Source organism: Neodiprion fabricii, chromosome 2, assembly GCF_021155785.1.
Source record: "Neodiprion fabricii isolate iyNeoFabr1 chromosome 2, iyNeoFabr1.1, whole genome shotgun sequence".
Lineage (NCBI taxonomy): Eukaryota > Metazoa > Arthropoda > Insecta > Hymenoptera > Diprionidae > Neodiprion > Neodiprion fabricii.
In genome coordinates this window covers 11,927,617-11,950,123 of record NC_060240.1, presented here as the reverse complement: position 1 = coordinate 11,950,123, position 22,507 = coordinate 11,927,617, and the positions used below count along the sequence as shown (strand labels likewise).

General features: G+C 34.9%; 3 protein-coding genes across 8 annotated transcripts; 1 reads left to right on the top strand and 2 right to left on the bottom strand.

Moving 5' to 3' along the window:
• Window positions 1-944: 944 nt before the first annotated feature.
• LOC124176843 (PHD finger protein 20) lies at window positions 945-16,574 on the bottom strand. Of its 6 annotated transcripts, none has more exons than XM_046558612.1 (17): window positions 16,308-16,574; window positions 15,508-15,642; window positions 14,129-14,155; window positions 11,570-11,670; window positions 11,341-11,426; window positions 9,512-9,899; window positions 8,946-9,060; window positions 8,569-8,867; window positions 8,458-8,469; window positions 6,515-7,195; window positions 6,247-6,378; window positions 5,951-6,037; window positions 3,983-4,268; window positions 3,091-3,228; window positions 2,636-3,012; window positions 1,749-1,988; window positions 945-1,601 (listed from the first exon to the last, which is right to left on the bottom strand). In XM_046558612.1, exons 1-17 carry the CDS (start codon window positions 16,376-16,378, stop codon window positions 1,477-1,479), a joined length of 3,300 nt encoding a protein of 1,099 aa, XP_046414568.1. In that variant the 5' UTR covers window positions 16,379-16,574; the 3' UTR covers window positions 945-1,476. The 6 variants fall into 6 exon arrangements, with proteins under 6 accessions (XP_046414568.1, XP_046414567.1, XP_046414566.1 ...); XM_046558611.1 differs by having other exon boundaries at window positions 8,946-9,066; window positions 16,308-16,573; XM_046558610.1 differs by lacking the exon at window positions 8,458-8,469 and having other exon boundaries at window positions 8,946-9,066; window positions 14,129-14,182; window positions 16,308-16,573.
• An 828-nt stretch (window positions 16,575-17,402) lies between these two features.
• On the top strand, window positions 17,403-19,687 carry LOC124176503 (60S acidic ribosomal protein P1). Its single transcript, XM_046557879.1, has 4 exons — window positions 17,403-17,613; window positions 17,997-18,144; window positions 19,390-19,494; window positions 19,577-19,687. The coding sequence occupies exons 1-4, from the start codon at window positions 17,542-17,544 to the stop codon at window positions 19,588-19,590; spliced, it is 339 nt and encodes a 112-aa protein (XP_046413835.1). The 5' UTR covers window positions 17,403-17,541; the 3' UTR covers window positions 19,591-19,687.
• Window positions 19,688-20,410: 723 nt separating this feature from the next.
• LOC124176502 lies at window positions 20,411-22,291 on the bottom strand. Its single transcript, XM_046557878.1, has 5 exons — window positions 21,997-22,291; window positions 21,148-21,365; window positions 20,916-20,995; window positions 20,542-20,639; window positions 20,411-20,459 (listed from the first exon to the last, which is right to left on the bottom strand). The coding sequence occupies exons 1-5, from the start codon at window positions 22,160-22,162 to the stop codon at window positions 20,416-20,418; spliced, it is 606 nt and encodes a 201-aa protein (XP_046413834.1). The 5' UTR covers window positions 22,163-22,291; the 3' UTR covers window positions 20,411-20,415.
• Window positions 22,292-22,507: the final 216 nt, after the last annotated feature.

Genomic DNA, 22,507 nt, shown 5'->3' with positions numbered 1-22,507 from the left:
AAAATTCCAATCTTATTTTCAAAATTCCCTGACATTTCCCTGACTTTTCCCTGCTGTAAGAAACTCCTTGAGTTTTACCGGTTTTCCAGGTTTTCCCTGTGCATACGAACCCTGAATATGTCAGACATTTTTTTATACTTTGAACCAGAGATTGAGCGTTGGAACGTTCAAGATGCTTAAACCCTGTTGTTTTAGGACTTTTGCTCGCTGATTAGGCCACAACATCCCACACATTTTTCTGAGTAGTGTTTGATAAACCTAACGATACAGTATATGGTAGGTATCACGTGCAAATGTAATGTCAACGCACTTCTGTTGTGTCGTGTTCACGCAATCTACATATTTTTACCCACTCTGGAAATAACAACTCTTGAGAAATTTTTCCGGTGATCTTGAAAATTCTCTATGGTGAAAAGAACGAACCCAATATTTTATTCAGACGGTGCTACCCTTTCATCTTTGGCATGTTTCTCGCTGTTTGTTGCTTTGTAGTAGTATGTTTAAACTGACTGTAACAAGCTGTAAATTGTGATGAGATCAAAAAAATACCCTCTAACCAGAAAAAGACAATTGTTCGAATCCCTCACTGAAAATTCATTAGCTTTTGTATGAAAAAGTAAAATAAACTACCTCTGCTGCAGTCATCGCATGTACCTATTTTTTTAGTGTTCATTCGGAAATCATTTTTTGACAATTGGTTGAAAAGTTCTAATGTCATATTCTTTTTTATATTTTCAACTATCAAGTTAAGCGTTTTTTTTCTACTACTTCGTTATGCGGAAAATTCATAATTGCAGCAATAACGAATTACCAAGTTAATCAAGTATCGATGAAGTTCAACTACGATTACAATTACTTGCAGCATTTCTTCTGCTTACTACATTTTATCGAAAAACATAATAGATCCAAACGTGTAACTGAGCTTATCAACAATAATAATATAATTAAAAATTATGTATGCGTACTTCAGCAATTCTTTATACATTACAGAACAAGCTGTAACTATGCTATATTGTATATGTACAAAATGTTCCATTGAAGAATCTAGTCCAGAATAAAGTATTATTATGAGCCTAATTACAATAAATAGTTGCGTAAACTGCAGGCAATGAAGCTGATTATTCAACTAATATTTTTCAAACTATAATATTTACTTCAAGGGGTTTTGAGTCTGACAGGGCTGTTCAGAGGTTAGTTAAACTTCTCTGCATTTACGACTGAATTCTGCATTAGGTAAAAATGCATACATTAATTTCATAAACATGAGTTCGCTGTTTTTAACAAGACACGAACCCCCTTTACCGAATCCCAATAATCACCGCTATAAGCGGAAAAATGTAACACAGTCGGTAGATCAACCGTCACACTCAAAACCTTGTTCAAACAATACAAATTATTTTTAATTAATGTTTTCCACCGGGTACAACAATGTCAATAAATATATAAATTTATTCGTATCATAGAATCAATTTTTTCTTAGCAGAGCGCAGCAAGTTTCCGAACCGTGGCCAAGTCCCTAAGCAGCATTTGCACAGTCTGTTTTGTTCGAGGCAGAAAATCAGGGCCTGAAGCAGGATCATCTGGGTCCATGGCTTCCAGAGCTGGAAAAAAATTGAGAAAACTGTGTTGCAAATTTCTCAAATTGAAAATTGAAGCACCAGATTGTAACTAATGCAATGGTCGCTGATTGAGTTTAGCTCTCATTTATACATTCGCGAAACGAAAATCTTGCCATTTTTTCAACTTACCTATCACATGTGTCTCAATTGTAGTTAGTCTAGAGTCAATGTGATTCTGAAAGTGTTCGATGTGCTCCAACAGCCGTGATCGACACTCAGCTGGATCAATTGGGGCCTCTGGTTCTGGTATAAAAGGTTGCAGAGGCAACATCTCGTTAAGATTAGTCGATTCTGGCTCAGTCTTTTCCACCGGAATTGACGGAATCAGATCAGGCGTTTCGGATGTCGAAGCAGTATTTTTGGGCGGATCTAAATATTAAAACCAGTTCATTAAACTGATATTCTTGATATTAAGGATATGTCATGTGTAAAGTTAAGTTAAAACAGTGTAAAAATTGTAGAGTTGCGACTTCAAGGCTTAGAATCGACAATTGAATCAAATTCTGATAAGTTCAACAGAAAATCGGTACAGGAAAACATTGAAGACCGTGAAATTCGTAGTTTGTCCAATTTCAATGACTAATAGTTCATTTCTGCTAATAAATGAATTTTACACAAATCGGTTGTCATAAATTTATAATACAACACATTTGTTACATGCAACCTGTATTCATTTCGCACAACTGCTTCTTGCAGTGAATTGAAGAGCTCAAGATACAATTTCAGACGATTTGTCGATGATCTAATTAAAAACAAATTGAGAAACGATTTTTTGACATTACGCTAGAATTTTCTCATGATCATAAGATATAGAACAGTATGTCTCAAAAGTTGTTGAAGAGATAATTCAACTTTTCTTTGCAAATCCGTGTCTCTCTTTTGTCTTTCTGTGTTCATAGTATATTCTTTTGACTCAATTAAACTTAATAATAATCAGCTGCACTAGTATTGTCTCTATTTCAACTGCAGAAAGATTTTACGTTTCAATGGAAAATTCTAAAATATCGATTACTTACTATTATCTTCGTTCTTTACTTCAGACGCAGTTTTTTCCAAGTTACTCCTTGTCAACGCTTCCAAAAGAATATGACCTTCGGATTGATTTTCATGTTTTTTAACATTCTTAAGTTCTTCAGCATGCAAACTATCCTCTTCCAAAATCTTCATCAACTCCGTATTAGAAGCAATCGACTTTTTATGCGTTTCATCTTCTGGTTCCTCCTTTATTTCAGTTTTTATTTCAGCACAGGGTGAACTGTCCAAACTAGACTCAGCCGTCTCAAGTGCTGGCTTAACAATTTCCATTATTGGAACTAATTCAGTATTTGGTTTTGGGATTTCAGTTTTTTCCCAGTTTTTAGCCCAGAGATACAACTTCGGGTGATCTTTTTTTCTTTACAAAAATCGGTTAAAAATTAAAGACAAACCTATTAATTCTGGCATTAAAACTGCGTGAGGAAAAACGACTTACTGTGCAACATTAATTTTGACTCTTAGACTGTGCAAAATTTGCTGTATTTGTAACAGTGCTGCAACCAAATCATACGAACGCTTCAACATTGCAGCTCTTTGATCGATCGCAGCTTGATTCTTGGAACGACTCGATAGACTGTAAATAATTTTGAAATAAATTTCCATGATTGAGGATAAATCGGCCGGATTACCTGAATCAAAAGTTATGAGAAGAGAAAGGACCATTTAAAAATCTCAAGCAATGTTACTTACGCTAGTGATAGTAGAAACGAATGAAACAACCTTCCTAATATGTGATACAAATGAATCAGAGCAAACTCAAACAATAGAAGCTAACTGTAAGATATTCTATAGAATAATTCTATAGAAGGTTTTATAATTAAATCTTTCAAAATGATTAAACCCTAGTATTTTTAATGTTATTATCATGTTTTTGGGACTATTTTGTTCAGTATACGAATCTCAAGAAAGTGCTTAAAATAATTTTAACAAGTCGATATTTTCACAGTAAATAAAAGTAGATTTTTATAAGTACAATGCAACAGATTTTCAGGTGAACGACTGCCTATATTTGCATGTTATACTTGCATTACATTATGAGGTTGCTCATATGTTTTACAGACAATTTGTGGAAGATCGGTCAACGAGCGCTATGAGTTTGAAGACATTAAAATCAGACGAAAAACTTCAGAGTTTAATAATTTTGAACGTTTTAATAACAAAACGATATTTTAGCTTGCGTTATTCAAAATTATTTCAATACACTTCTACGACATAGTAGGAACGCCATTTGATTTGTGAACACCATAATTGGTACAGGTGACATTGCTCAACATTTTTTTGCAGTTTTTTCTCGTGGACTATTTTTGTTTTAAGCCTATTCAATTTACCTAGGTAACTTTCCCTCTTTAATCCAGTCCTGATCATGGCTGTACTTCTTAGACGGTCTTTGCCTGTACGGATTTTGACAAATATAGCAAACGTACTTTTCTGGCACATCTTTTTCTTGTTCAATGGCATTACAGTGACCGTGCTGCCAGCAAAGGCAAAGATCACACTGGATCATTAATCCATCCTCTTCCATAAATCCGCATGTACAGTTTATTATTTCCTCCCGACGAAGCTGTTCCACCTTCACAAGTTCCCCATTAATCATCATCATCACGCCATCTCCATCTAATGTGTCAAAGATTTATTTGAAAGTTAGTGATCAATTTACTTGACCTGATTTTATCAGACATTCCATTCAGTTGTATTTAGGATATTCAGATTAACAGTTCTATATAAGCTGTTTTAATACATTTTTGCAAATTGATAGTAAAAATTAATATAAAAATCAATTATACTAATATGGGACAAAAATATCTTGCATAATTGTGCCGCAACAGTTTACAAATCTGTTCAATTCAATTCCGAGTTTCTTAATTAAATTTAGGCAACTTAAGAACCCCCGAATGTTTTGCCTATATTGATATTAAGTTTGAAAATACCAGAGGAAAAAGGAGACGAAGTGTGTTTTAGAAACAATATTATTAAGTGATTGAGGTTATAATTTATAGAGTAAATTCTAAGCCAAAAATTTACACAAACAAGTCTCAAAATTAATTAAAGTTCACTATTTGTAATGCATGCATAACATTTTCAATTAAATTCACCTTAATACTACGATAATAAATATGAAACGCAGGAACTGACTTACATTTACGTTATTTATACATAAATGAAATTAGTTCAGTACATTTTTGTGTGTGTATAAATATATTTTGCAATAGATGATAACACTTGATTCAAGTAAATTGAAAACGCTCTTTGCCAAATATATACTTGGATTCAAGTATGGCTAGCCAATTTGTGAAAATAGATTCAATTGTGACAATCAGCAGTACACCTGATATAAAAAAAACCTGTTGGTTTTCAATTATCTGTAACTAAATTTTGATACATATATGAATATTTGCCCTGGCGAAAAAAATTTTCAAAAGCTTCTGCAAATATCTACGAATTTACTCAAAACGTGAATTCTGAATTCAGAAATTTTGATAATCTTAAAGAATTTTGTAAAAATATCTCACAATCAGTTGCAATGCACCACATAAATTTCAACGAATTAACGAAAAAACTTTTATATCTCTTCAATCTCTCTTGAAAGTTTTCATTTTCTAGTTTGTTTCAAGATATTTTGTAACAGGTATGTCCACTAGAGTGGTCCTTATTTAGGGTCTTTGAAAAATAGTGTTGGGAAAAATCGGAATCGAACAGGGATTTGAGTGATTTGAAGTCAATCTGAGAAGCGGGGGGCACGGAAAAAATTCTTCGACACCCCAAGTAAAGACCACCCTAATATCCACATTCTATCAGCTGCATTTCATAAGATTTAATTACGACTGTTTCCTAAAAATTGCCGATTTCTTTCAGAAATTTAACTCAGGTTTTCATGTCACAGTACGTTTAAAAAATACGCAGAAATACCAGAGCGCGAATTTCTTTAGATTTGTGACATAAAATGAAGTTCTGAAGGAATATGAGTTTTCTCCAGAAATTGGTCCGATTTTAATCTTTTTTTTTTTTTTAGATTTTCAATAGAAAATGAAGTTCCTACAGAATATAAATTCTATTTAGAAACTTTCTAGAATTTCCACACATCCCTGACATTATCAGAATATGAAATATTTTCGAAAAAGGAAAATGTTTTCACAAAACCGTGTAAAACGTTGTATACTCGTATTTCGGAGGATTTGCTAAATAAAATTTCATGAATAATTTGCGAGAATATTTTTCACCAGAGTTCAAACATAACAGTAGTAACTGCTCCTATGAGGTGTGAATGAATAACATTGATAAAAAAAAGAACTATATACCTTCAGTATCATTACAATTATCACTTTTGGCAGCATCCCCTTTTGGGGTTTCACCTTTCTCAATATTATGAGAATCGCTTAGTTGACCTGAATAATAACACAAAGAAAATAATAAAATGTATATAAAATAGGGGAGTAACATAGGTAAGAAATGCCATTACAATAAATCCATTCAAATCACACCATCTACGCAATTACTCATCATAGTTTTTGTTCTTTTCTTTTTGTAACACAATAATTACAAACTACTACACAATGGGTAAAGACCCAGTACCAAATATACTTTTACAACTTACTTGTTAGATTATTCTCATCACTCTTAGGGTTCGATTTTCTTCGACTGAACCTGTAGGTAGGGGCAACTGGCTCTTCAATATCCAAAGTACTGTCATCTAAATCCCCATAATCATCCTTAAGCTCCAACAACCCTAATATACAACAACAAAAACTCATTCTCCTAATGCCAAAACAATAAAATCTTGACACTTCGTCATGATCGTTCTACTATTTTTTTGAATCTGTGTTTGGAAAACAAAGTCTGATTTGCCAGAACCAATAAATTACCTTGCTTTTTCTTGTACTTCAGTTGCGTATCTGAATTATACTCGGAAGTCTGTCGTTTCCTTATAGTCTTTCCTTTTTCTTGAATCGACGGTTCGTCCAATGATTTCGACCTGTCTAATTTCTGCAGCTCTGTAACACAATTGCTGGGCAAAGGAGTAGTAGTCACAGATCTAACCGGCAACAAGGTTTTGATACCCGTTTGAACTTTTTCATCTCTAACTTTGAGGTCGAACAGCGTTCCTGGCGACATTGCACAACTAGCTTCCCTATTTTTAATGATATCTTCATCGACATCAATGCTCTTGCGTGAAGAAGGAGATGCAACTTCTGACTTAGAGTCCTCTTTGACATTTACTATTTTCTCTGGTCGAATCACGTCGGATTCATTTTCAGGTATTTGCTTCTCTTGGGTAGCTTTCTTCTTTTCAAACTTGTTTATCTTCTCCATAAAGTTGTTCTGCTTCTTTGGTATTATATCTTCGATCGATTCCCCAATCGTTCTGGCGTACGCCAAATCTGCTACATTCGGAGTGGAGCCCAAAAATTTTGAATACTCAGGATGATAATGTTTTATATGCATTTGGAGAAGATTTTCCTTGCGGAAATTCTTGTTGCAGCCCTCTTTCGGACATTTGTAAGCGCTGTCTTCCATTTCAACGCGAATTCCTCCGATAAATACGGCTAAAAATAGATCCTCCATGAAGATAAAAACAGTAACGATCAATGCTTTAAATTAGAAAATTCACATTTTTGTTCTCAAGTAAGAATATCTAATGGTTTTCCATTTGATTTGGTATAGTGATACTAGAGAGTTCAAATTGATAATGTTAACATAACGAAACACTAAAAGAAATATTACGATTTTGAAACTTAAGTAAGAATTTCGACAAATCTGAGTTTTGTTTCATTATAGTTTACTGAATTTCAGACAACCCTAAAATTGCGAAGTAATGATTTTCCCTGAAAATGAACCGTTACAGTAACGTTACAAACTTGACCCTTATGTAATTTTGCAAATAGCTTGACCTTTCTTTGTAGTAATTCATATTTAAACCTTTCAGAAAAACTGTTCAAAGTGACTGGACCGTACCGTCTCAAGCCAGTTAAGAAAAAAGACAAACCCCTGGAAAAACTGTTTCCTAAATTTTCTGCAGCATTAATGCCATCACCGATGGAGAACACAAATAAAACAACATCCCTGCTATGTAATGGAAATGATTTTCAACAAAATCAAGACACACGCTAAGGTGTCGACAATTTGAGTGAAAATTTTATAATTCAAACAATCAAAATGATCGGACTCTAGTGTTTTCGGATCCATTCTAATAGTTTTTAGGTGTATTTTGTTCACTACAGAGATCTACAGAGATTACCTGAAAAATATTTCACAAATAGTCGGCTGTATTATAGTACCAATTACATTTACTCGATAGTCTCAAGATTTCTTAAATAGTTTTGAGACAATTTTCGGGCAACCAATCACTGAGAACATTAAAATCGGCTCAAAAACTTCAAGAGTTCAATCATTTGGAACATTTAAATCATAAATCCTTTTCTCAAACAGTAACATCTTAACTACTGTTGTTAAAGTTTACTCGAATTCGTTTTCACAACAGTATAAGCATTTTTTCAATTGCGTTCACTATTATTGGCGCAAAGAAAATTGGTAGAGATTTAATTAAACAGCTTAGGGAGACTATATAATGAGGAGCACGAACTCTGGTTGAGAAAATGACACAAATCTTGTGATCACTTAGCGGCGCTAGTGTGACTTTAAGTTCTCATTCTCAGTTCAGAATAACCTGTGGGAGGCTAACATTATCCTTAAAAGTAATCTATCGCATTATTTTGATAGCCACTTCACGGTTTACAGTTTTTAGTAAGTCAGAATTGAGTATCATGCTTAAACACGTAACATTTCTAGAATATAACTTATTACTTACAGTATGTGATGACTTTATGAGGTGTGATAGCATGTGAAAATTCAAATGAGAAATTACCGTCAGTGAAACAGACTTATGAGTGAAGGTTTGGATATTAATAGTAAAACTTACCGCCAGGATCAGCAGATGAAACAGGAGTTATAGCGAGCGGCATAACAACTGGAGCCACAGGGCAAGGTGTCGTGACTTCAGGAGTTCCAAGAGGAGTTTTAGCTTTGGGTAACAATGTTTTGATTTTCTTTGGCACTTCAGCCGGCGGTTCTTGCTTTGCCTTAACAGAACTAGATTTGTTGTTCTTTTTCCGATGGATGCAAAAATCAAATTTCTCAGGTTCAAAATCGTACATTCCATGATTCTCCATGAATGATCGAATGTCATTTCTTGACCTGAACTTTTTCCCACTCGATTTGCTGGTAAATTTATTGGTGTTAGTTTATTGTACTCTCTGAATTTGATCGGACAAACATAGAGTCACTATAATAACTTACTGTATAAACAAGACATCCCACTTGCCGGCTGATGAACCAGTTCTTCTCTGCGTGAAGTGCTTCTGCCATCCAGGTGGTAGCCTCTTATCTGCCACTATGATAGATCGTCGTGGTCCTGCAACTTCAGTTAAGGATGTATCAGGTGAACAGGTCAGTTAATGAAGTTTCAGGACGAAAGAATTAAGAAACAGTTTTAAAACCAAAAGTGGACTCTGGTAAGTTTTAGCAGAGCTCTGTCCCCTGAGTGAGAAAAAAACTTAAAAGTTAAAAATCTTTTAGAAGTTCAGTCTTTAATTCAGTATAAACTTATTGTTTTGACAGGACTACTAAAGCAGCTGATGTGTCCTTAACATATTTATATGCAAACTGCATCTGCTCATTCTCTGAATTCGACTTTCCACAAAATTGAACAAATCTAAGTTGCAAACATAGAAATACATGTGTCTTGACAGTGATTTTCTTGCGACGTAGAGACTGTTGGAACGTAGATTTCAGCGTGTAATTCATTAAAGGTTCTATTCTTCTCCTACCCGATATGTACTAGAATAGTTTGAATCTCCACTTACCGTCATTACCATCTACGATGTAAGACTCTATTCCTTGAGGCTCACCGTCGATCCACTCAGGCCCGACTTCATCTTCATTGTCCGTATCGATTTTGGGCAGATCCTTTTTCTTTTTCTTAGCATAGGTTTTAACTTTAGCTTTACTTGGCTCAAAGCCTTTGAGTACTTCTGTACCAGAATCATAAGCAATAGCTGGTGTCAATTCGGGTGGTTCGGATTTAACGTCGTCTTCGCTTACGAATGATTCATCCTTTTTAAGTGACTTTTCAGAATCCGTTCTTGGCCGTTTTTTAGCATTAGAATGGAACAGATCCATTACACTGTGTTTTCTCTTCTTGTCCCTTCTCTCTTGTTTACTTCCTATGTAATCTCCATCAACAATCGGTTTCTGTTTTTACAATTGTTCTCAGATTATTCTAAAAATATTCAGTTTACTTTCTGACTCAGAGTGTTTACGAAACTGACATTTACACATTTCAAACTTATTCCAAAATTTTCCAAGCAATTTTTATGATGATTCCAAGTCATTTACAATGTGTGAAGAAATTCACGTGAGTGTTAGTCAAGAAGAAGTTATTCTGAAATTCATGCGCTGACCAATTATTGCTGACAAATTTACATTGCCAAAATAATACTATCCTCTTATCAGATAAGTTATAGTTTATTTAACTTGATAAAATTGTCCACTATCAACAAGAAAATTATATTATTTTTTTTATTATTATTTAATTATAAATTATATATATATATATATATATATATATATTATTATATATGTATAACTCGACCAAATCTATTCTAGTAGTTTTATTAAATAACAGGTGAACTAGTTAGGTCATGAGCATTTGAATTATTCCAATGAAATAAATCACTTGCATTTCCCGGAAATATAATTTAGGACATTTTTCCTACAGAAATATATCAAACTGATCAATTACCAATGAGACTTAAGACCACTTCTTGCATTACTGGAAACTTTCTAATGATTCATTTTATTGGCTAAGCTGAAATGTCCTTACTTCAGCTTAACTTTATATTATATATATATGTAATATTTATTTTGACCTAAGAAAATTATCTTTGCAACTACAAAATGAAAACTTGTTATAAATAAATATATATATATGTCTGTGTATGTGTGTTTTATATATGTATATTAATAACAAGTTTTCATTTTGTAGTTGCAAAGATAATTTTCTTAGGTCAAAGTAAAGTTTAGGCACAAGTGGATGATTGCATCGAAACATATTTACCTTGATTCAATTCCCTTATACTAGTAAATTTTTCTTTTCAATTTATTACTTGGACACAACACAGTGGCAACATTATTGTTCATCTAAAAATGTATGATTCTAGTGAATTGATTACTGGAATCGTTTTTGAAATCAAGGTATCATTTGAGAGCCAGAATCAACTGACATCACTTGGAATTAAGTCAATGTTATTAATGAATTCTAGGCAGTTTTCAGAATGTCAAGAGACTAGAAAAATTTCAGACTAACTCTTCAGCTATGTACGTTTTCTGAATTTAACATTATAACTAAGCCTCCTACTCGGTATAGAGTGATACACAAAAATATGGCATAAAGACCGTATATGTAAAAAAAAAAAAAAACTTTGATACCATGATCTAGCAAATGTATTGAACACAGTAAAAATAGAACTCCTTTGATGGGAACAAACTATATTAAAAGAAGTAAGAATAATTTTGTAATAGGGTTTGTGAAAATTATTGTTAACTTACAAAGCATATTTATAACGATTATGTTATACACCAATAAATGGCTTAACCCTAACCTAAAAATAAGTAAATAAATAATGAATCCTACCTTTTCGGTGGCTGCAGCAATTTTTGTCATTTTCGATGATCTGACTATCTTGGCATAGCCATCATCGAACAGAACATCGTACCTGTCTGTAAATATCGTGAAATAAAAATCAATAATAACATCGATTATTGTCAAATATGAAATGGTTGACGTTCTGGACGAGGTTAGGTTAGGTTAGGGTTAGAATCACGTCAGGTTGTATTGGGTTAGGTTATGTTAGGTTACTCACCATTTCCCAACACAGTCTTAACTTTGGCAGGATATTTTCTACCATCTGCCCACGTAGCTAAAATTCTTTCTCCGACGATAAATTCTCGCATTTTCGTCTCCCTGGGGAAAAAAAAAATAATTTTAAATCACAATGATAACGATCAGATGATGACGCTGATAGAGTAGTCAAAAACGCGATCTCGTCGACTTGATAAACATACGTATGTCACAACACGAAGTTTCCTTCCTTTAATCAACAAGACGAAAAAAAAGGCGACGCTATTGAAAACAAACGAGCGCTGCTACGATCAGCTGATTTTTGTACGTAAACAAAACTCGGTAAGTCGTCGGTTCTCCACTATCGTAACCTAATTACACCATCTGTATGTCCTGGATTTGATCAGCCGTGCAAATTGTACGTGTGAAAAGACGCAACGCGGCAGTGCATTATCGGCAAATTGCTATTGGATAGAAAGTAATGTGTGTACCTATTTTCTTTACGCTCCCGCTACGCTACTCTACGCAGGTTAGGTTAGGTTAGGTTTGCGTATATCAGGTGGGATCAATTTACGAGAGGCTAAACCATCAGTTTATTTGATCAATAAACAACCCTTCTTACAGGCTTTTAACTCTCCTTTTCTTTTCTCTCTCCCTTTCAATTTCTTTTTTTCCCCTTGATCTCTGCTTCTTAATTATCCTGTTTTTCTTCGTATTAAAGTTATTTCATGACATTGTTCAAATTATTGTCCCCTGCTAGGTGGGAATAATGTATAGCTTCGTTCAAGTGAATTAAAAAATTTCTGTGCGATTTTGATCATTTCAAGTTTTTAATGCAATGGATTAAACAGATGTCAAAATATTACACTCAGCTAATGGTTTAACAAATCATCAAAAGTCTTGTAAAGTTTATTCACTACATAATATGAGACACCAACGAATTTTTCATCAGCTTCTCTTTTTCCATCATTAAATAATTCAATAAAACTTGAACAAAGCTTAAGGTTAAAGTCAATCTCTAACGAGAATTGAAATTTGGGACACACTATGTACCAACACAAAATGAGATTTATGTATTACCAAGATTTCATGCAAGAACAGCATTAAATTATCATGTGAAATGATTAAGTAAGAGTCTAATGTAGAAGTACAGGAAAGTAAATTTTTTTTTCCATAAATAAATAGTACAAGGTTTGAAGAATATGTTACCAAAGTTTGATTTTGGAAGTTGTAAAATTGGTGATGTTACACCATATTTATTGGGGCCCTTACACACTCAACACGATGGGCATATGCAAAAAATGATCTAACAGAAATTTTTCAAAGAAGAGCGAGATATTCTCTATAAGCCTAGACACGCAAACGTGTCCTTACAGTGCAGCGTGAACACATCGAAACCTTTGATAACATTTTTCTCAAAATTACACTTTTCAAATTAATGATCATGATACTCGTAATATACTAAATGACATTTTCTATATGATATCTGAATCCTTACACTTTTTTACAGGGATCATACCTATCATCATCAAGTTCATCATTTTCATATTTATTTTTAACATTATTATTAGCAATTGAAAATTGATTTTTGTTTGGTGATAAAATGACTTCTTGTGATTGCTGTAACTTTGCCAATTTCGATGCATTGCTTTGCTTCTAGGTATATTAACCCAGTAATTGACTGAACTTTTAAGAAAATACAGCTTTTCTTCTTTCAAATGACTCAGCTCTGCGCTAAACTAGTTTTGTCGAAACAAAAAATACGAAAAATACACCTTTTCAACCAGTTACAGGAGGCTTTACCCTTAAAAGTACCTTAACCTTGACCCATGATATTCTAATATTGTACAGAAAAAATGAGAAATTTTAGCTGTCAACCCGAGATCATTTAATCAAAATTATTGTGATAACTTTAACAATAATTACAGTAAATTAGAATTATGAAAGACCCAAAGATGTGTTCAAAAACAAAAGCCTATTTTAACATAATAATATAAACTGAAGATCAACTGGTTATGAATGAAAAAAAAAAAATGTACCAGTCTGAATTTTTACTACATATGTTTCAAGGAAAAGAATTTGAAAGATTAAACTGCTTTTACTACAAGCAGTTGTTGTGAAGACTACTGAATGCATAGCAGCAGCAACTAGTCTATTTACATAATGCAAAGATTCAGCAAAATTGGTGCTCGTGTAAATATTCTTTCTCAGATTCGACCCTGTCGACAGGTTTATTCAATATTACAAAGATTCTTTATGGTACTCAAGTATCAAAGAAAAAATAATCACAGACCTCATTTTCATCGAGTTGAAATCCGTAACTTTAATGCAGAATACAATGTACTTAAAAAAAATAGATACTTCACAACGTCAAGAATGTCTGATATTCAACCAACCTTGATGAAGCAAAATATGACTGTTCTTTTTGAAAGTCATTCTAAAGTTGGAAAATATTGATATTCTCTCAACGTTTTGTTACATCAACATTACGAACTTCAACGAAACTGAAAACTTGCAATTTAATTATCACAAGTGACAACAGTTCTATTCTACCTGCTAATAAAATGATATGTTCACTTACGGAGGTGGTAGTGTCCAAGTTGACTCGCTTCGGTTAGAAAAAACAAAACAAAGCCTTATAGGTAAATATATTCAACTCTGTTTATGCAACAATTATGAACTGCATATAATATAGGTTTTCAAAAATTCTAAATCAAATGCGCAAGCCAATCAAAATCATATAATATAATACAGGTTTTGATTTTCTGCCGCAGCGACAGAATTCTTTGAGGAAACAATAAGAAGAGAACTGATTGAAAAGGTAATTTTAAAAAGGGTTAGTGTAGAGTATGATAGATATCTGCAACGTTTTTCAAATATGACAGGACATCAATTCTTTGCAAACTGAATACTGCATTGGTCTGAATATAAGTTCAAGTTTTTGTTACTCATTTCGCTCTCAATATCCGTATTCAACTTATACGCAGGCTTGACTATGTTTTCAACCAATTATCATAATCTAGACCAATAAAATCACGAATCTTGAAATCAAATGTCAATTTTTTTAAACAGCATCAGTCTGAAATATAAACAAATTGATAAGAAGATCTTTATATCATACTCTTCAACTTTATTGATACAATGTGTACAAGAAATGCAATATTAATCAACACATATGCCTTTGATAATAGATAACTATTCACAGAAGTCGATTATATTCAGTTTACAACAAAAAATTCCTGAAATAAAATCGTCAAATTAAGGTTCAACTTATATTAAGACCAATACGGTTGTAATCCAAACTGACACTCATAATAATTTTAATTTGTATCCTTAGTTTGTTTTTTTAGAAGATGAGTTATAACAGTCAAAGGGTTGACCAGCCTAGAAATTAAGTCTATATGACTCATCAAATCTTTGAATCCATTTTAAATATTCTGCAATCCTCTGAAATCTCTGAATTACGTAAAATTCATGAAATCCTATGAAATTTTACAATACTATTTGGATTTCGTATGATCTTTAAAATCTTGTGACATCTTTTGAAAATCGTGAAATTAGGTGTACATAGAAAACTAATGAGTGGTTAATGCCTCAAGAAAAATTAAAAGAATTTTGTATATACAGATTCTATCTTTAATCTACCTAAAGTATTAATTGACAGCTTTACGTGACAGATTGTGCTCTAAACATCTCAATTCTGGTTTCTTACAATAGGACGGTATGGGAGATGCATCGAGTTACAGCATAAGGCTTCCCATGACTATAGAGAAGACAAGTAATAATTAAACCCTGAAGCTGATAGAGTTAAGTTAATACCTGTCCCTTTTATAACCATGCGAAGCCTCATCCCGTAACTCGATGCACCTCCCACACCGTCCCCTCGTTAGACATTTCGACTAGGAATATTTAATGGCAATTTAATATCTATGGTTGTATTAGAATGAGATTAAAACTCACTTTGGTTGTACTTGAAGTACTCGAAGCCGCGAGCTGTCCATTGGAATCCATTCGTCAAATCTTGAACTCCATTTGTCAAAATGTATCAAGACTTCCCTCTCGACCCAGTCAGTCTCAACAACGCGTGCCGAATACCTGTTGTGAACAGAAATTGATTAGGAATTATACACGCAGATTTGTGTGCCCATCATAATACATTCGATAAAACAACTAGAAAGTACTAGAGAAAAAAAAGTATAAAAACGATTTTATTTGTGTATATAACAATTAGGATGTAGTACAGGTTATGTTTGAGATATCAAAGCTTATTGAGACTGCTTCATGTCCTTTATTTTTGAAGTTAAATGCCAATTTTCGATTGAGTTCATTGGATACGGTTGAAAATGTGCAAGAAGTTTTATCCGAGGCCGACATTAGTTTAGGCGTAAGTAACTGCTAAATTAAGAGTTAAACAAAATCGGCGAGGGGGGGACGTTGTAGAGGAATATAATCGCGTTGATATATTGACGTAATATGATCATTGCTAGTTTGTTTCTGGAACAATTTATTGACTTGTTTTGAGCGATTCGACCGGCATGAATTTGTACTGTTGTCACGCTTCGCGGATTGTTAATTAAGCAGCGAGTCGGAAGGAACCGTATCATTGTCTACTCTGCCCCGTCGATATACGGATGTTGACAATCAGATATTAGCTGACAGTGCGTGTCGACAATCAGATTTCAAGGGCGAGAACGCCGGGCTAAGGTCACCAATGCGACAGAGGGGTGAACTCGGCGTAGCGTGATCATTAAAGTTTGTACCATTTTTCGTTGAAATCCTTGGCTTCCAACTTAGCACCAGGGAAAAACTTGAGACCACCGCGGCTGACCATCTGGCTGATTAAAATGTTCCACACAATGATTAATGAGGAATTAAAGCACTTCGAGAAGTTTTTCGAACACTCAGAGACGATAACCGGCTTCGGTGATTATCGTTAATCGGAGAATTTTAACGAATGTTATCTTTATTTCGCGACGCAAACAGCGACCATTTTCATGACGACACTAATCGATTGTAGAATGGCGCCAGATTGCGAAACTCATTCAAGATGGAATCAAAGCTACGTTCATGCCATGTGTTCGCCCCAATGTTCGCGCTGGCGGCAAGACATTGGAGTTAGCCAATAGCGTCACCGCCGTCGTCACCAAAGCACACATACGATTGTCGTACAGCGACAGTCGCGTTTGCAACGAAACCGTCCCGTGACTGTTACTATATCCAGTGGTATTCGCGGGTTACCTTGGAAATCCGTCTTTCTCACTCTGCACTTGATTGGCCGAGAGGAAATGTATAGGCCAATCGGGTTGTAGAGCGAGAGAGATAGGTTGTGCATGGCATAATGCTCTATTTCACTACCTTCATTGTCCAATAGTATATGCTCTAAAGTTCCCGATTATTGGCTTGGTGGTTTTCCTCTCGAGCCAAACGCAGACGCTATTTACGCCACAAACGTAACTGTTGCAGTGAACTGTCGCTTTGTGAAACGAACAGCGCGATCGACGTCACGTCCGCTAAAGCGAACGCGCAAGTGTACACTCCCCACGAAAGTGTAGAAAGTGTAGCTAGCATGAACAAACCTAAGTAACTGCTCAGCGGCTAAAGAGACGATAAATTTAGCTGAAGGGCTGGGGGGAAATTGCAGTATTCTACTATGCCAATCCGACTTCAAATGATCAAACAAAATTCTGTTGCATTGTTAGGATCGAGCAAGTAATTCAAAAATTTACCCAAGTGGGAAGGTCACTGGGTAACTTGTCGCGGAATGGCATCGCGTCATGAAAACTTGCCAAGTCACTAATGACTTCCGGTGGTCACGTGACGAACACGATCGAGGTTCAAGCAGTGCAGCGCCACATGCGCGATTCGGTCTCTTCCGCTTTCCCGGCGTGACACCCAGCGTCAGTGCTTGTTCTCTGCGCGAGCTAAGGCCGAATCGGCGACTTGCACAACAATCACTATCCATCATATTTCAACTACAACCTTAAAAACAACAAAATGACTTCGAAAGCCGAACTCGCTTGCGTGTACGCCGCGTTGATCCTCGCCGACGACGATGTTGCCGTTACGGTAAGCCTCTGTTTTTTGTTTTCTTCACACACTGCCTCGTCACACGTGTGCTCACAGAATATAAGGCCTCTGGATAATGCATTCTCCTCTAACTTTTATCCTAATTTCGTTAGCCTACAAAACGGGAGCTGTGATACGTAGTTTCATTTAGTACGCACTCATTCTCCAATATTAATTGATTGTACTTACAATTTGACACGTAAACTGCCAAACAAATCAAATTTTTTCGTGTGATCTTACCATAAATATTAATTTTCCGTGTCCACCGATGAAATTTCAATGATAGGATCTCATAGATTCGAGTGTGGACCGACGTGTTATTTCAGAGCAATAGTGAAGTGCCAACGATCTAGATAACCTGACCTAGCCTCTTCTTTATCCAGGGTGAAAAGATCCAAACTATCTTAAAGGCAGCCAGTGTAGAGATTGAACCATACTGGCCAGGACTTTTTGCCAAATCTCTTGAGGGTGTCAATATTAAGGACCTCATCACTAACATTGGGTCTGGAGTTGGCGCTGCTCCAGCTGGTGGTATGTAGCTAAATCAAAACACCTATGTTGAATTGGTATTGAGGAAAGTTGTCAAAGAGTCTAGAAGTGTCATCAAACCCTGGTCAAAGTCCGGACATTTTTCGTTCTAAACCAAAGCAGTCAGGTTACAGATAGTACAATTCAAAATGTTTGAAACTAAAGATTCAGTTATTTGGCCTGTTCAAAATTTAGAGGATCACAAAAAAAAAATCTGTTTTTGCCTCCCAATGGACTTTGGATTACTTGAGTTTTCAACATTTTTATCTTATTACACATGTTTTGAGTTATAAATTTTAAGTGCTTTGGAAAACTAGATTGACATTCCCTTGCACATTATGGAAGTCTGTGAAGTACAGGAAATAGTTTGAGACATTAAATGACAGTGGCTAAGAATTATATAAAGATCATAGAAGATATTTCCAAGTTGTAATACTTTATGAGTTCTGTACTGCAATTAGCATCTTACGGTAACTAAAGTAATTTTTGTGTACGATGTTATATTATGATTGGGTTAGCGTTTTTTTTTTTCGGCTTTTATGACGTCTCTATTTAAGGTTTACAACATTTTTTGTTATATTCAAGCTATCAAATAATCATCTTGATATCTTTTGTTACGGTAATATCACAAACCTCTATATAGTTTCAAACAGCAGCCATGCTCAAATCTCTGTGAGAAAAACATACTACTTTAATAATTCAAAACTAAATAATAGAAACAGAAAATTTAATACTCTAAATATAATTGTAACCCAATGAGCTGCCGAGTACTGACCTCTTTTCATCCACCAGACTAGTTCGCTTTGATGCTAGTAAGGTCAGCGAATAAGAGGATAAAAATTGAGCTGTGAACCTGCTGGGTCTCAGTGCCTAAAAACTTTGACCTAGATTCTTGTTCGAACAATTGAAGTTGAATTAAGCCTAAAATGTGTTAGAGGCATTTTAGATATTGTACTGACCATAATTCAATCGCATGCTATAATCCTGGTGAGACACGAAGAATTTAATGATATATATCGAATAAAACATGAATGCCTTGCATTCTAATGTACTGTAGAACATTTTTCTGTTTTACGTTGATCCAAATAACCGATCGTTAATACTAGTCTACCCTCAACGCCTTCCACAATAAGTCTAATCATTTCTCACTCAATTCAGGTGAGTCATGTAACATTCAGGTTTGGTAATTCGCATCATCAAAGTATGTCAAAACTGGAATTTCGGATATATTCTAAATCTCTTTTCTAGCTGTGGCTGCTGCAGCCGCTCCTGCCAGCGGTGATGCCGCTCCAGCGAAGAAGGAAGAGAAGAAAGAAGAACCAGATGAGGAATCTGATGATGACATGGGATTCGGTATGTGATTGTTGATCAAATGGCCATTCAAAAGTCATGTTCGATACAAAAATATGTTTTTTTTTTTTTTTTTTTGTTACAGGTCTCTTCGACTAAGGCAAATGCCTCTTCAAGACAAGATCTATGATGGATCCATTCCTTTGTACAGTTATATTGTACGCTGAAAAATGAATAAAAAGTTCTAAAAAAAAGATTACAATCATTTTATCTATTTCCTTCAACAATCCTTCACTGTGAGAGTATAAATAGCTGTACAAACTGATTACCTCTTCTACTGTTAATCTCTCTTGAAGCAGACCATTTCAAGTGACGCAGCGTGCTTGCACCAACATATGCTCAACCATTGCGTGAGCTGGACAAATGCTACCAACTTGACAATCACTGAAATGCATCTCTGTTTCAGTGCATGTGCTACTCACTGATGAGATCAACGATGCTGCTCGGGGGTTTGAGGTAAAATTTGAGCATGCGTTTGCGCAAGCACAATGCATTGCTTAGAACGGCCTGCTTTAAAAGAGATTTACAGTATCACATTAGTATTGATAACAGCTCAAATTATTTGATCAAAGTTTATTCATGCTAAATTTATATTTCATGATTTAAAGACGAAATTAATTTATTATAAAGCATACAACAATTCTAATTCGAATTACGTTTGCAATTATAGTATTGGTCATTATTTCGATCATGGCGTCTCTTGTAACCCTGATTCCGTCTTCCTCCCTGATCATGTCCTTGATTTTGACGGCTCCAATCGAAATTTCTGGGGGGTTTATTGTACCAAGGATCCATAATCGGAGGTCGTTGAGGTTCCGCAATTTTAATTTTCATAAACGCTTCATCTTTATCAGTAAAACGATCCTTAAACTCTTCTTCGCACTCTGCAATGAATGCCTTTTGTTCCTCGTTCATTTTGATATATTAATTCCTATATAATTTTGGAACGACTAATAACGAGTTAGAAACTGAAATTAAAGAAAAAGAACCAAAATCATCAACTCTACCCATCAATAAAGTAAACAAACATAAAATTGACATGCTACATACAAGTTTCACTTATTACACTGTCCAGTACTAATGCATAGAAGCCTTCGGCTGATGGTAAACTTCTATCTTCCGTCGCCGTTTTCAAAGGCTCAAACATCCTGAAATTAATTACAAACATGCAAATTTTTCTGTTAAAAATGATGACAGTAATATTGAAGGTATTGTATTGAAAATTTGTGAATACCATGAAAACTGGAATTACTACAATAGTGTACGTTTTACAATTCATGCTAAATTTTTTATTTATGACGACTGTTCCTATGTCTAAAATTTCGTACACACGAGAAATAACTCTTCATCTTTGATGTTCGGAATATGAATTTTCACAAAATAAAAAGCATTGACCAAATAAATGGTTCCAGTGGTATTCTTACCATCCCACATGGGATCCACATTGACTACAGAAGCAAAGCTTCCAGGCATATCCAGGAAACCAGGAAAAGTCGTTGTGCCACTGAAATATTGAACAAATTTTTAAGTGGTTAAATTCTCATCAGTTCCTTGAAATTAGTCAGCTGATTTCCGTTAATATAAGTTCAATAAAATGGTTGAAAAAAAAACATTTTTAGACCAGAATCGGTATTTTGGGCAATTGAAATCACTCACATTTTCACCAATGCTAACGCACTTAGCAGACGATGTAGTAAATACATAAAACTGAATCCCCAGTGGATTCGACAAGAGCTGAACCTCTATTTCTTCTCTGCCAAATAGAGTCTGGTTACTTTTTATTAAAGCTTCCGGGCTTAGTCGATTTACTAGGTAGTGAGAATCAGCCAAGTCACCACCACATTCACGACACAGAACAAAATCCGGGACTGGATCTTTAAGAACATTTTCTCAATAAGTATATTTGTCAGAAAGAGATATAGTAACAGTTTTGTGGATTAAATTATATTAGCCTTAATCATCCAATTTTACATTTTTTTTTTTTTATCAATTTAATAACAGGTTCTGAAATGTAGCATGCATGTGGATGCTCTTCAACTTTTATATACTGCGATATGAATTATTTTACCTCCTAATTGATTTCGTGGTTGTACTACCCTAAGGCAGAGATTACTTGGTTATTTCATGCTGATTATAATTTAAAACGCTTGTAGTTCTGATGTATTAGTTGTATGAGTGATCTGGTGGAAAAAAAAATCAATATGGAAGGATTTTGTGACTTTTTATGGTGACCGAAAATTATTTCACGATCTGAAGAAAAAATATATTACTATCTCCACATAATCGAAACAATATGATAATTTGAGAATAGTTGCATCACGAATCACCGTTCGAAGTGTTTTTTCTTCACTTGTTTTTTCGAACACGACCTGATGCTAGGTTATGTGTAGAGTTCTGGGCAACTTGGTTTATCAATTGCGTTGTTGTTTTGAGAGCTGCGTTTCCACTTGACATACGCGTTACGTGAGAACATTGAGTAATAAAAGGATCGGAGAATAACTTTACCTTCTGCAACGTAATGATAAACTTCTCTTGCCGTGTGTGACACGGATTTGTTTACAATTGAAATCAGTATGACTACAAGTTGCAGGATATGATACAAAATGGAGTACGCCATTGGTGGTTGGCTCCTAGGATAATCCAGGCCCAAACTGCGACAGCCTTTCAGCATAAGATGAAAATTCTTTACTTCTTGGTCGTGTCATGCAACCGCTGATAATCCCACGACACGTCACAAGAAATGCGATACGAGCCTCACCAATTCTGTAGTCAGCTAAGCCTGTCATTGGACTTCATTTTATCGCAATTTTATAAATCGTGACGTTCGTCGCTCTTATCATCAGTCATCGGCTTCCGATTTCTTCCTTGTCGACCCATCTTTCATATCGCTTTAGTCGCCAGCTGGTAGCGTCGCGCTAGGCATTCAAATAGTATCGTACCCGATCTTATCGACTGAGTGAGCCCGGGCGGCTCCAGCAGCTCCTCACGCATTTTGCGAGTTTATTTACGCTCAACG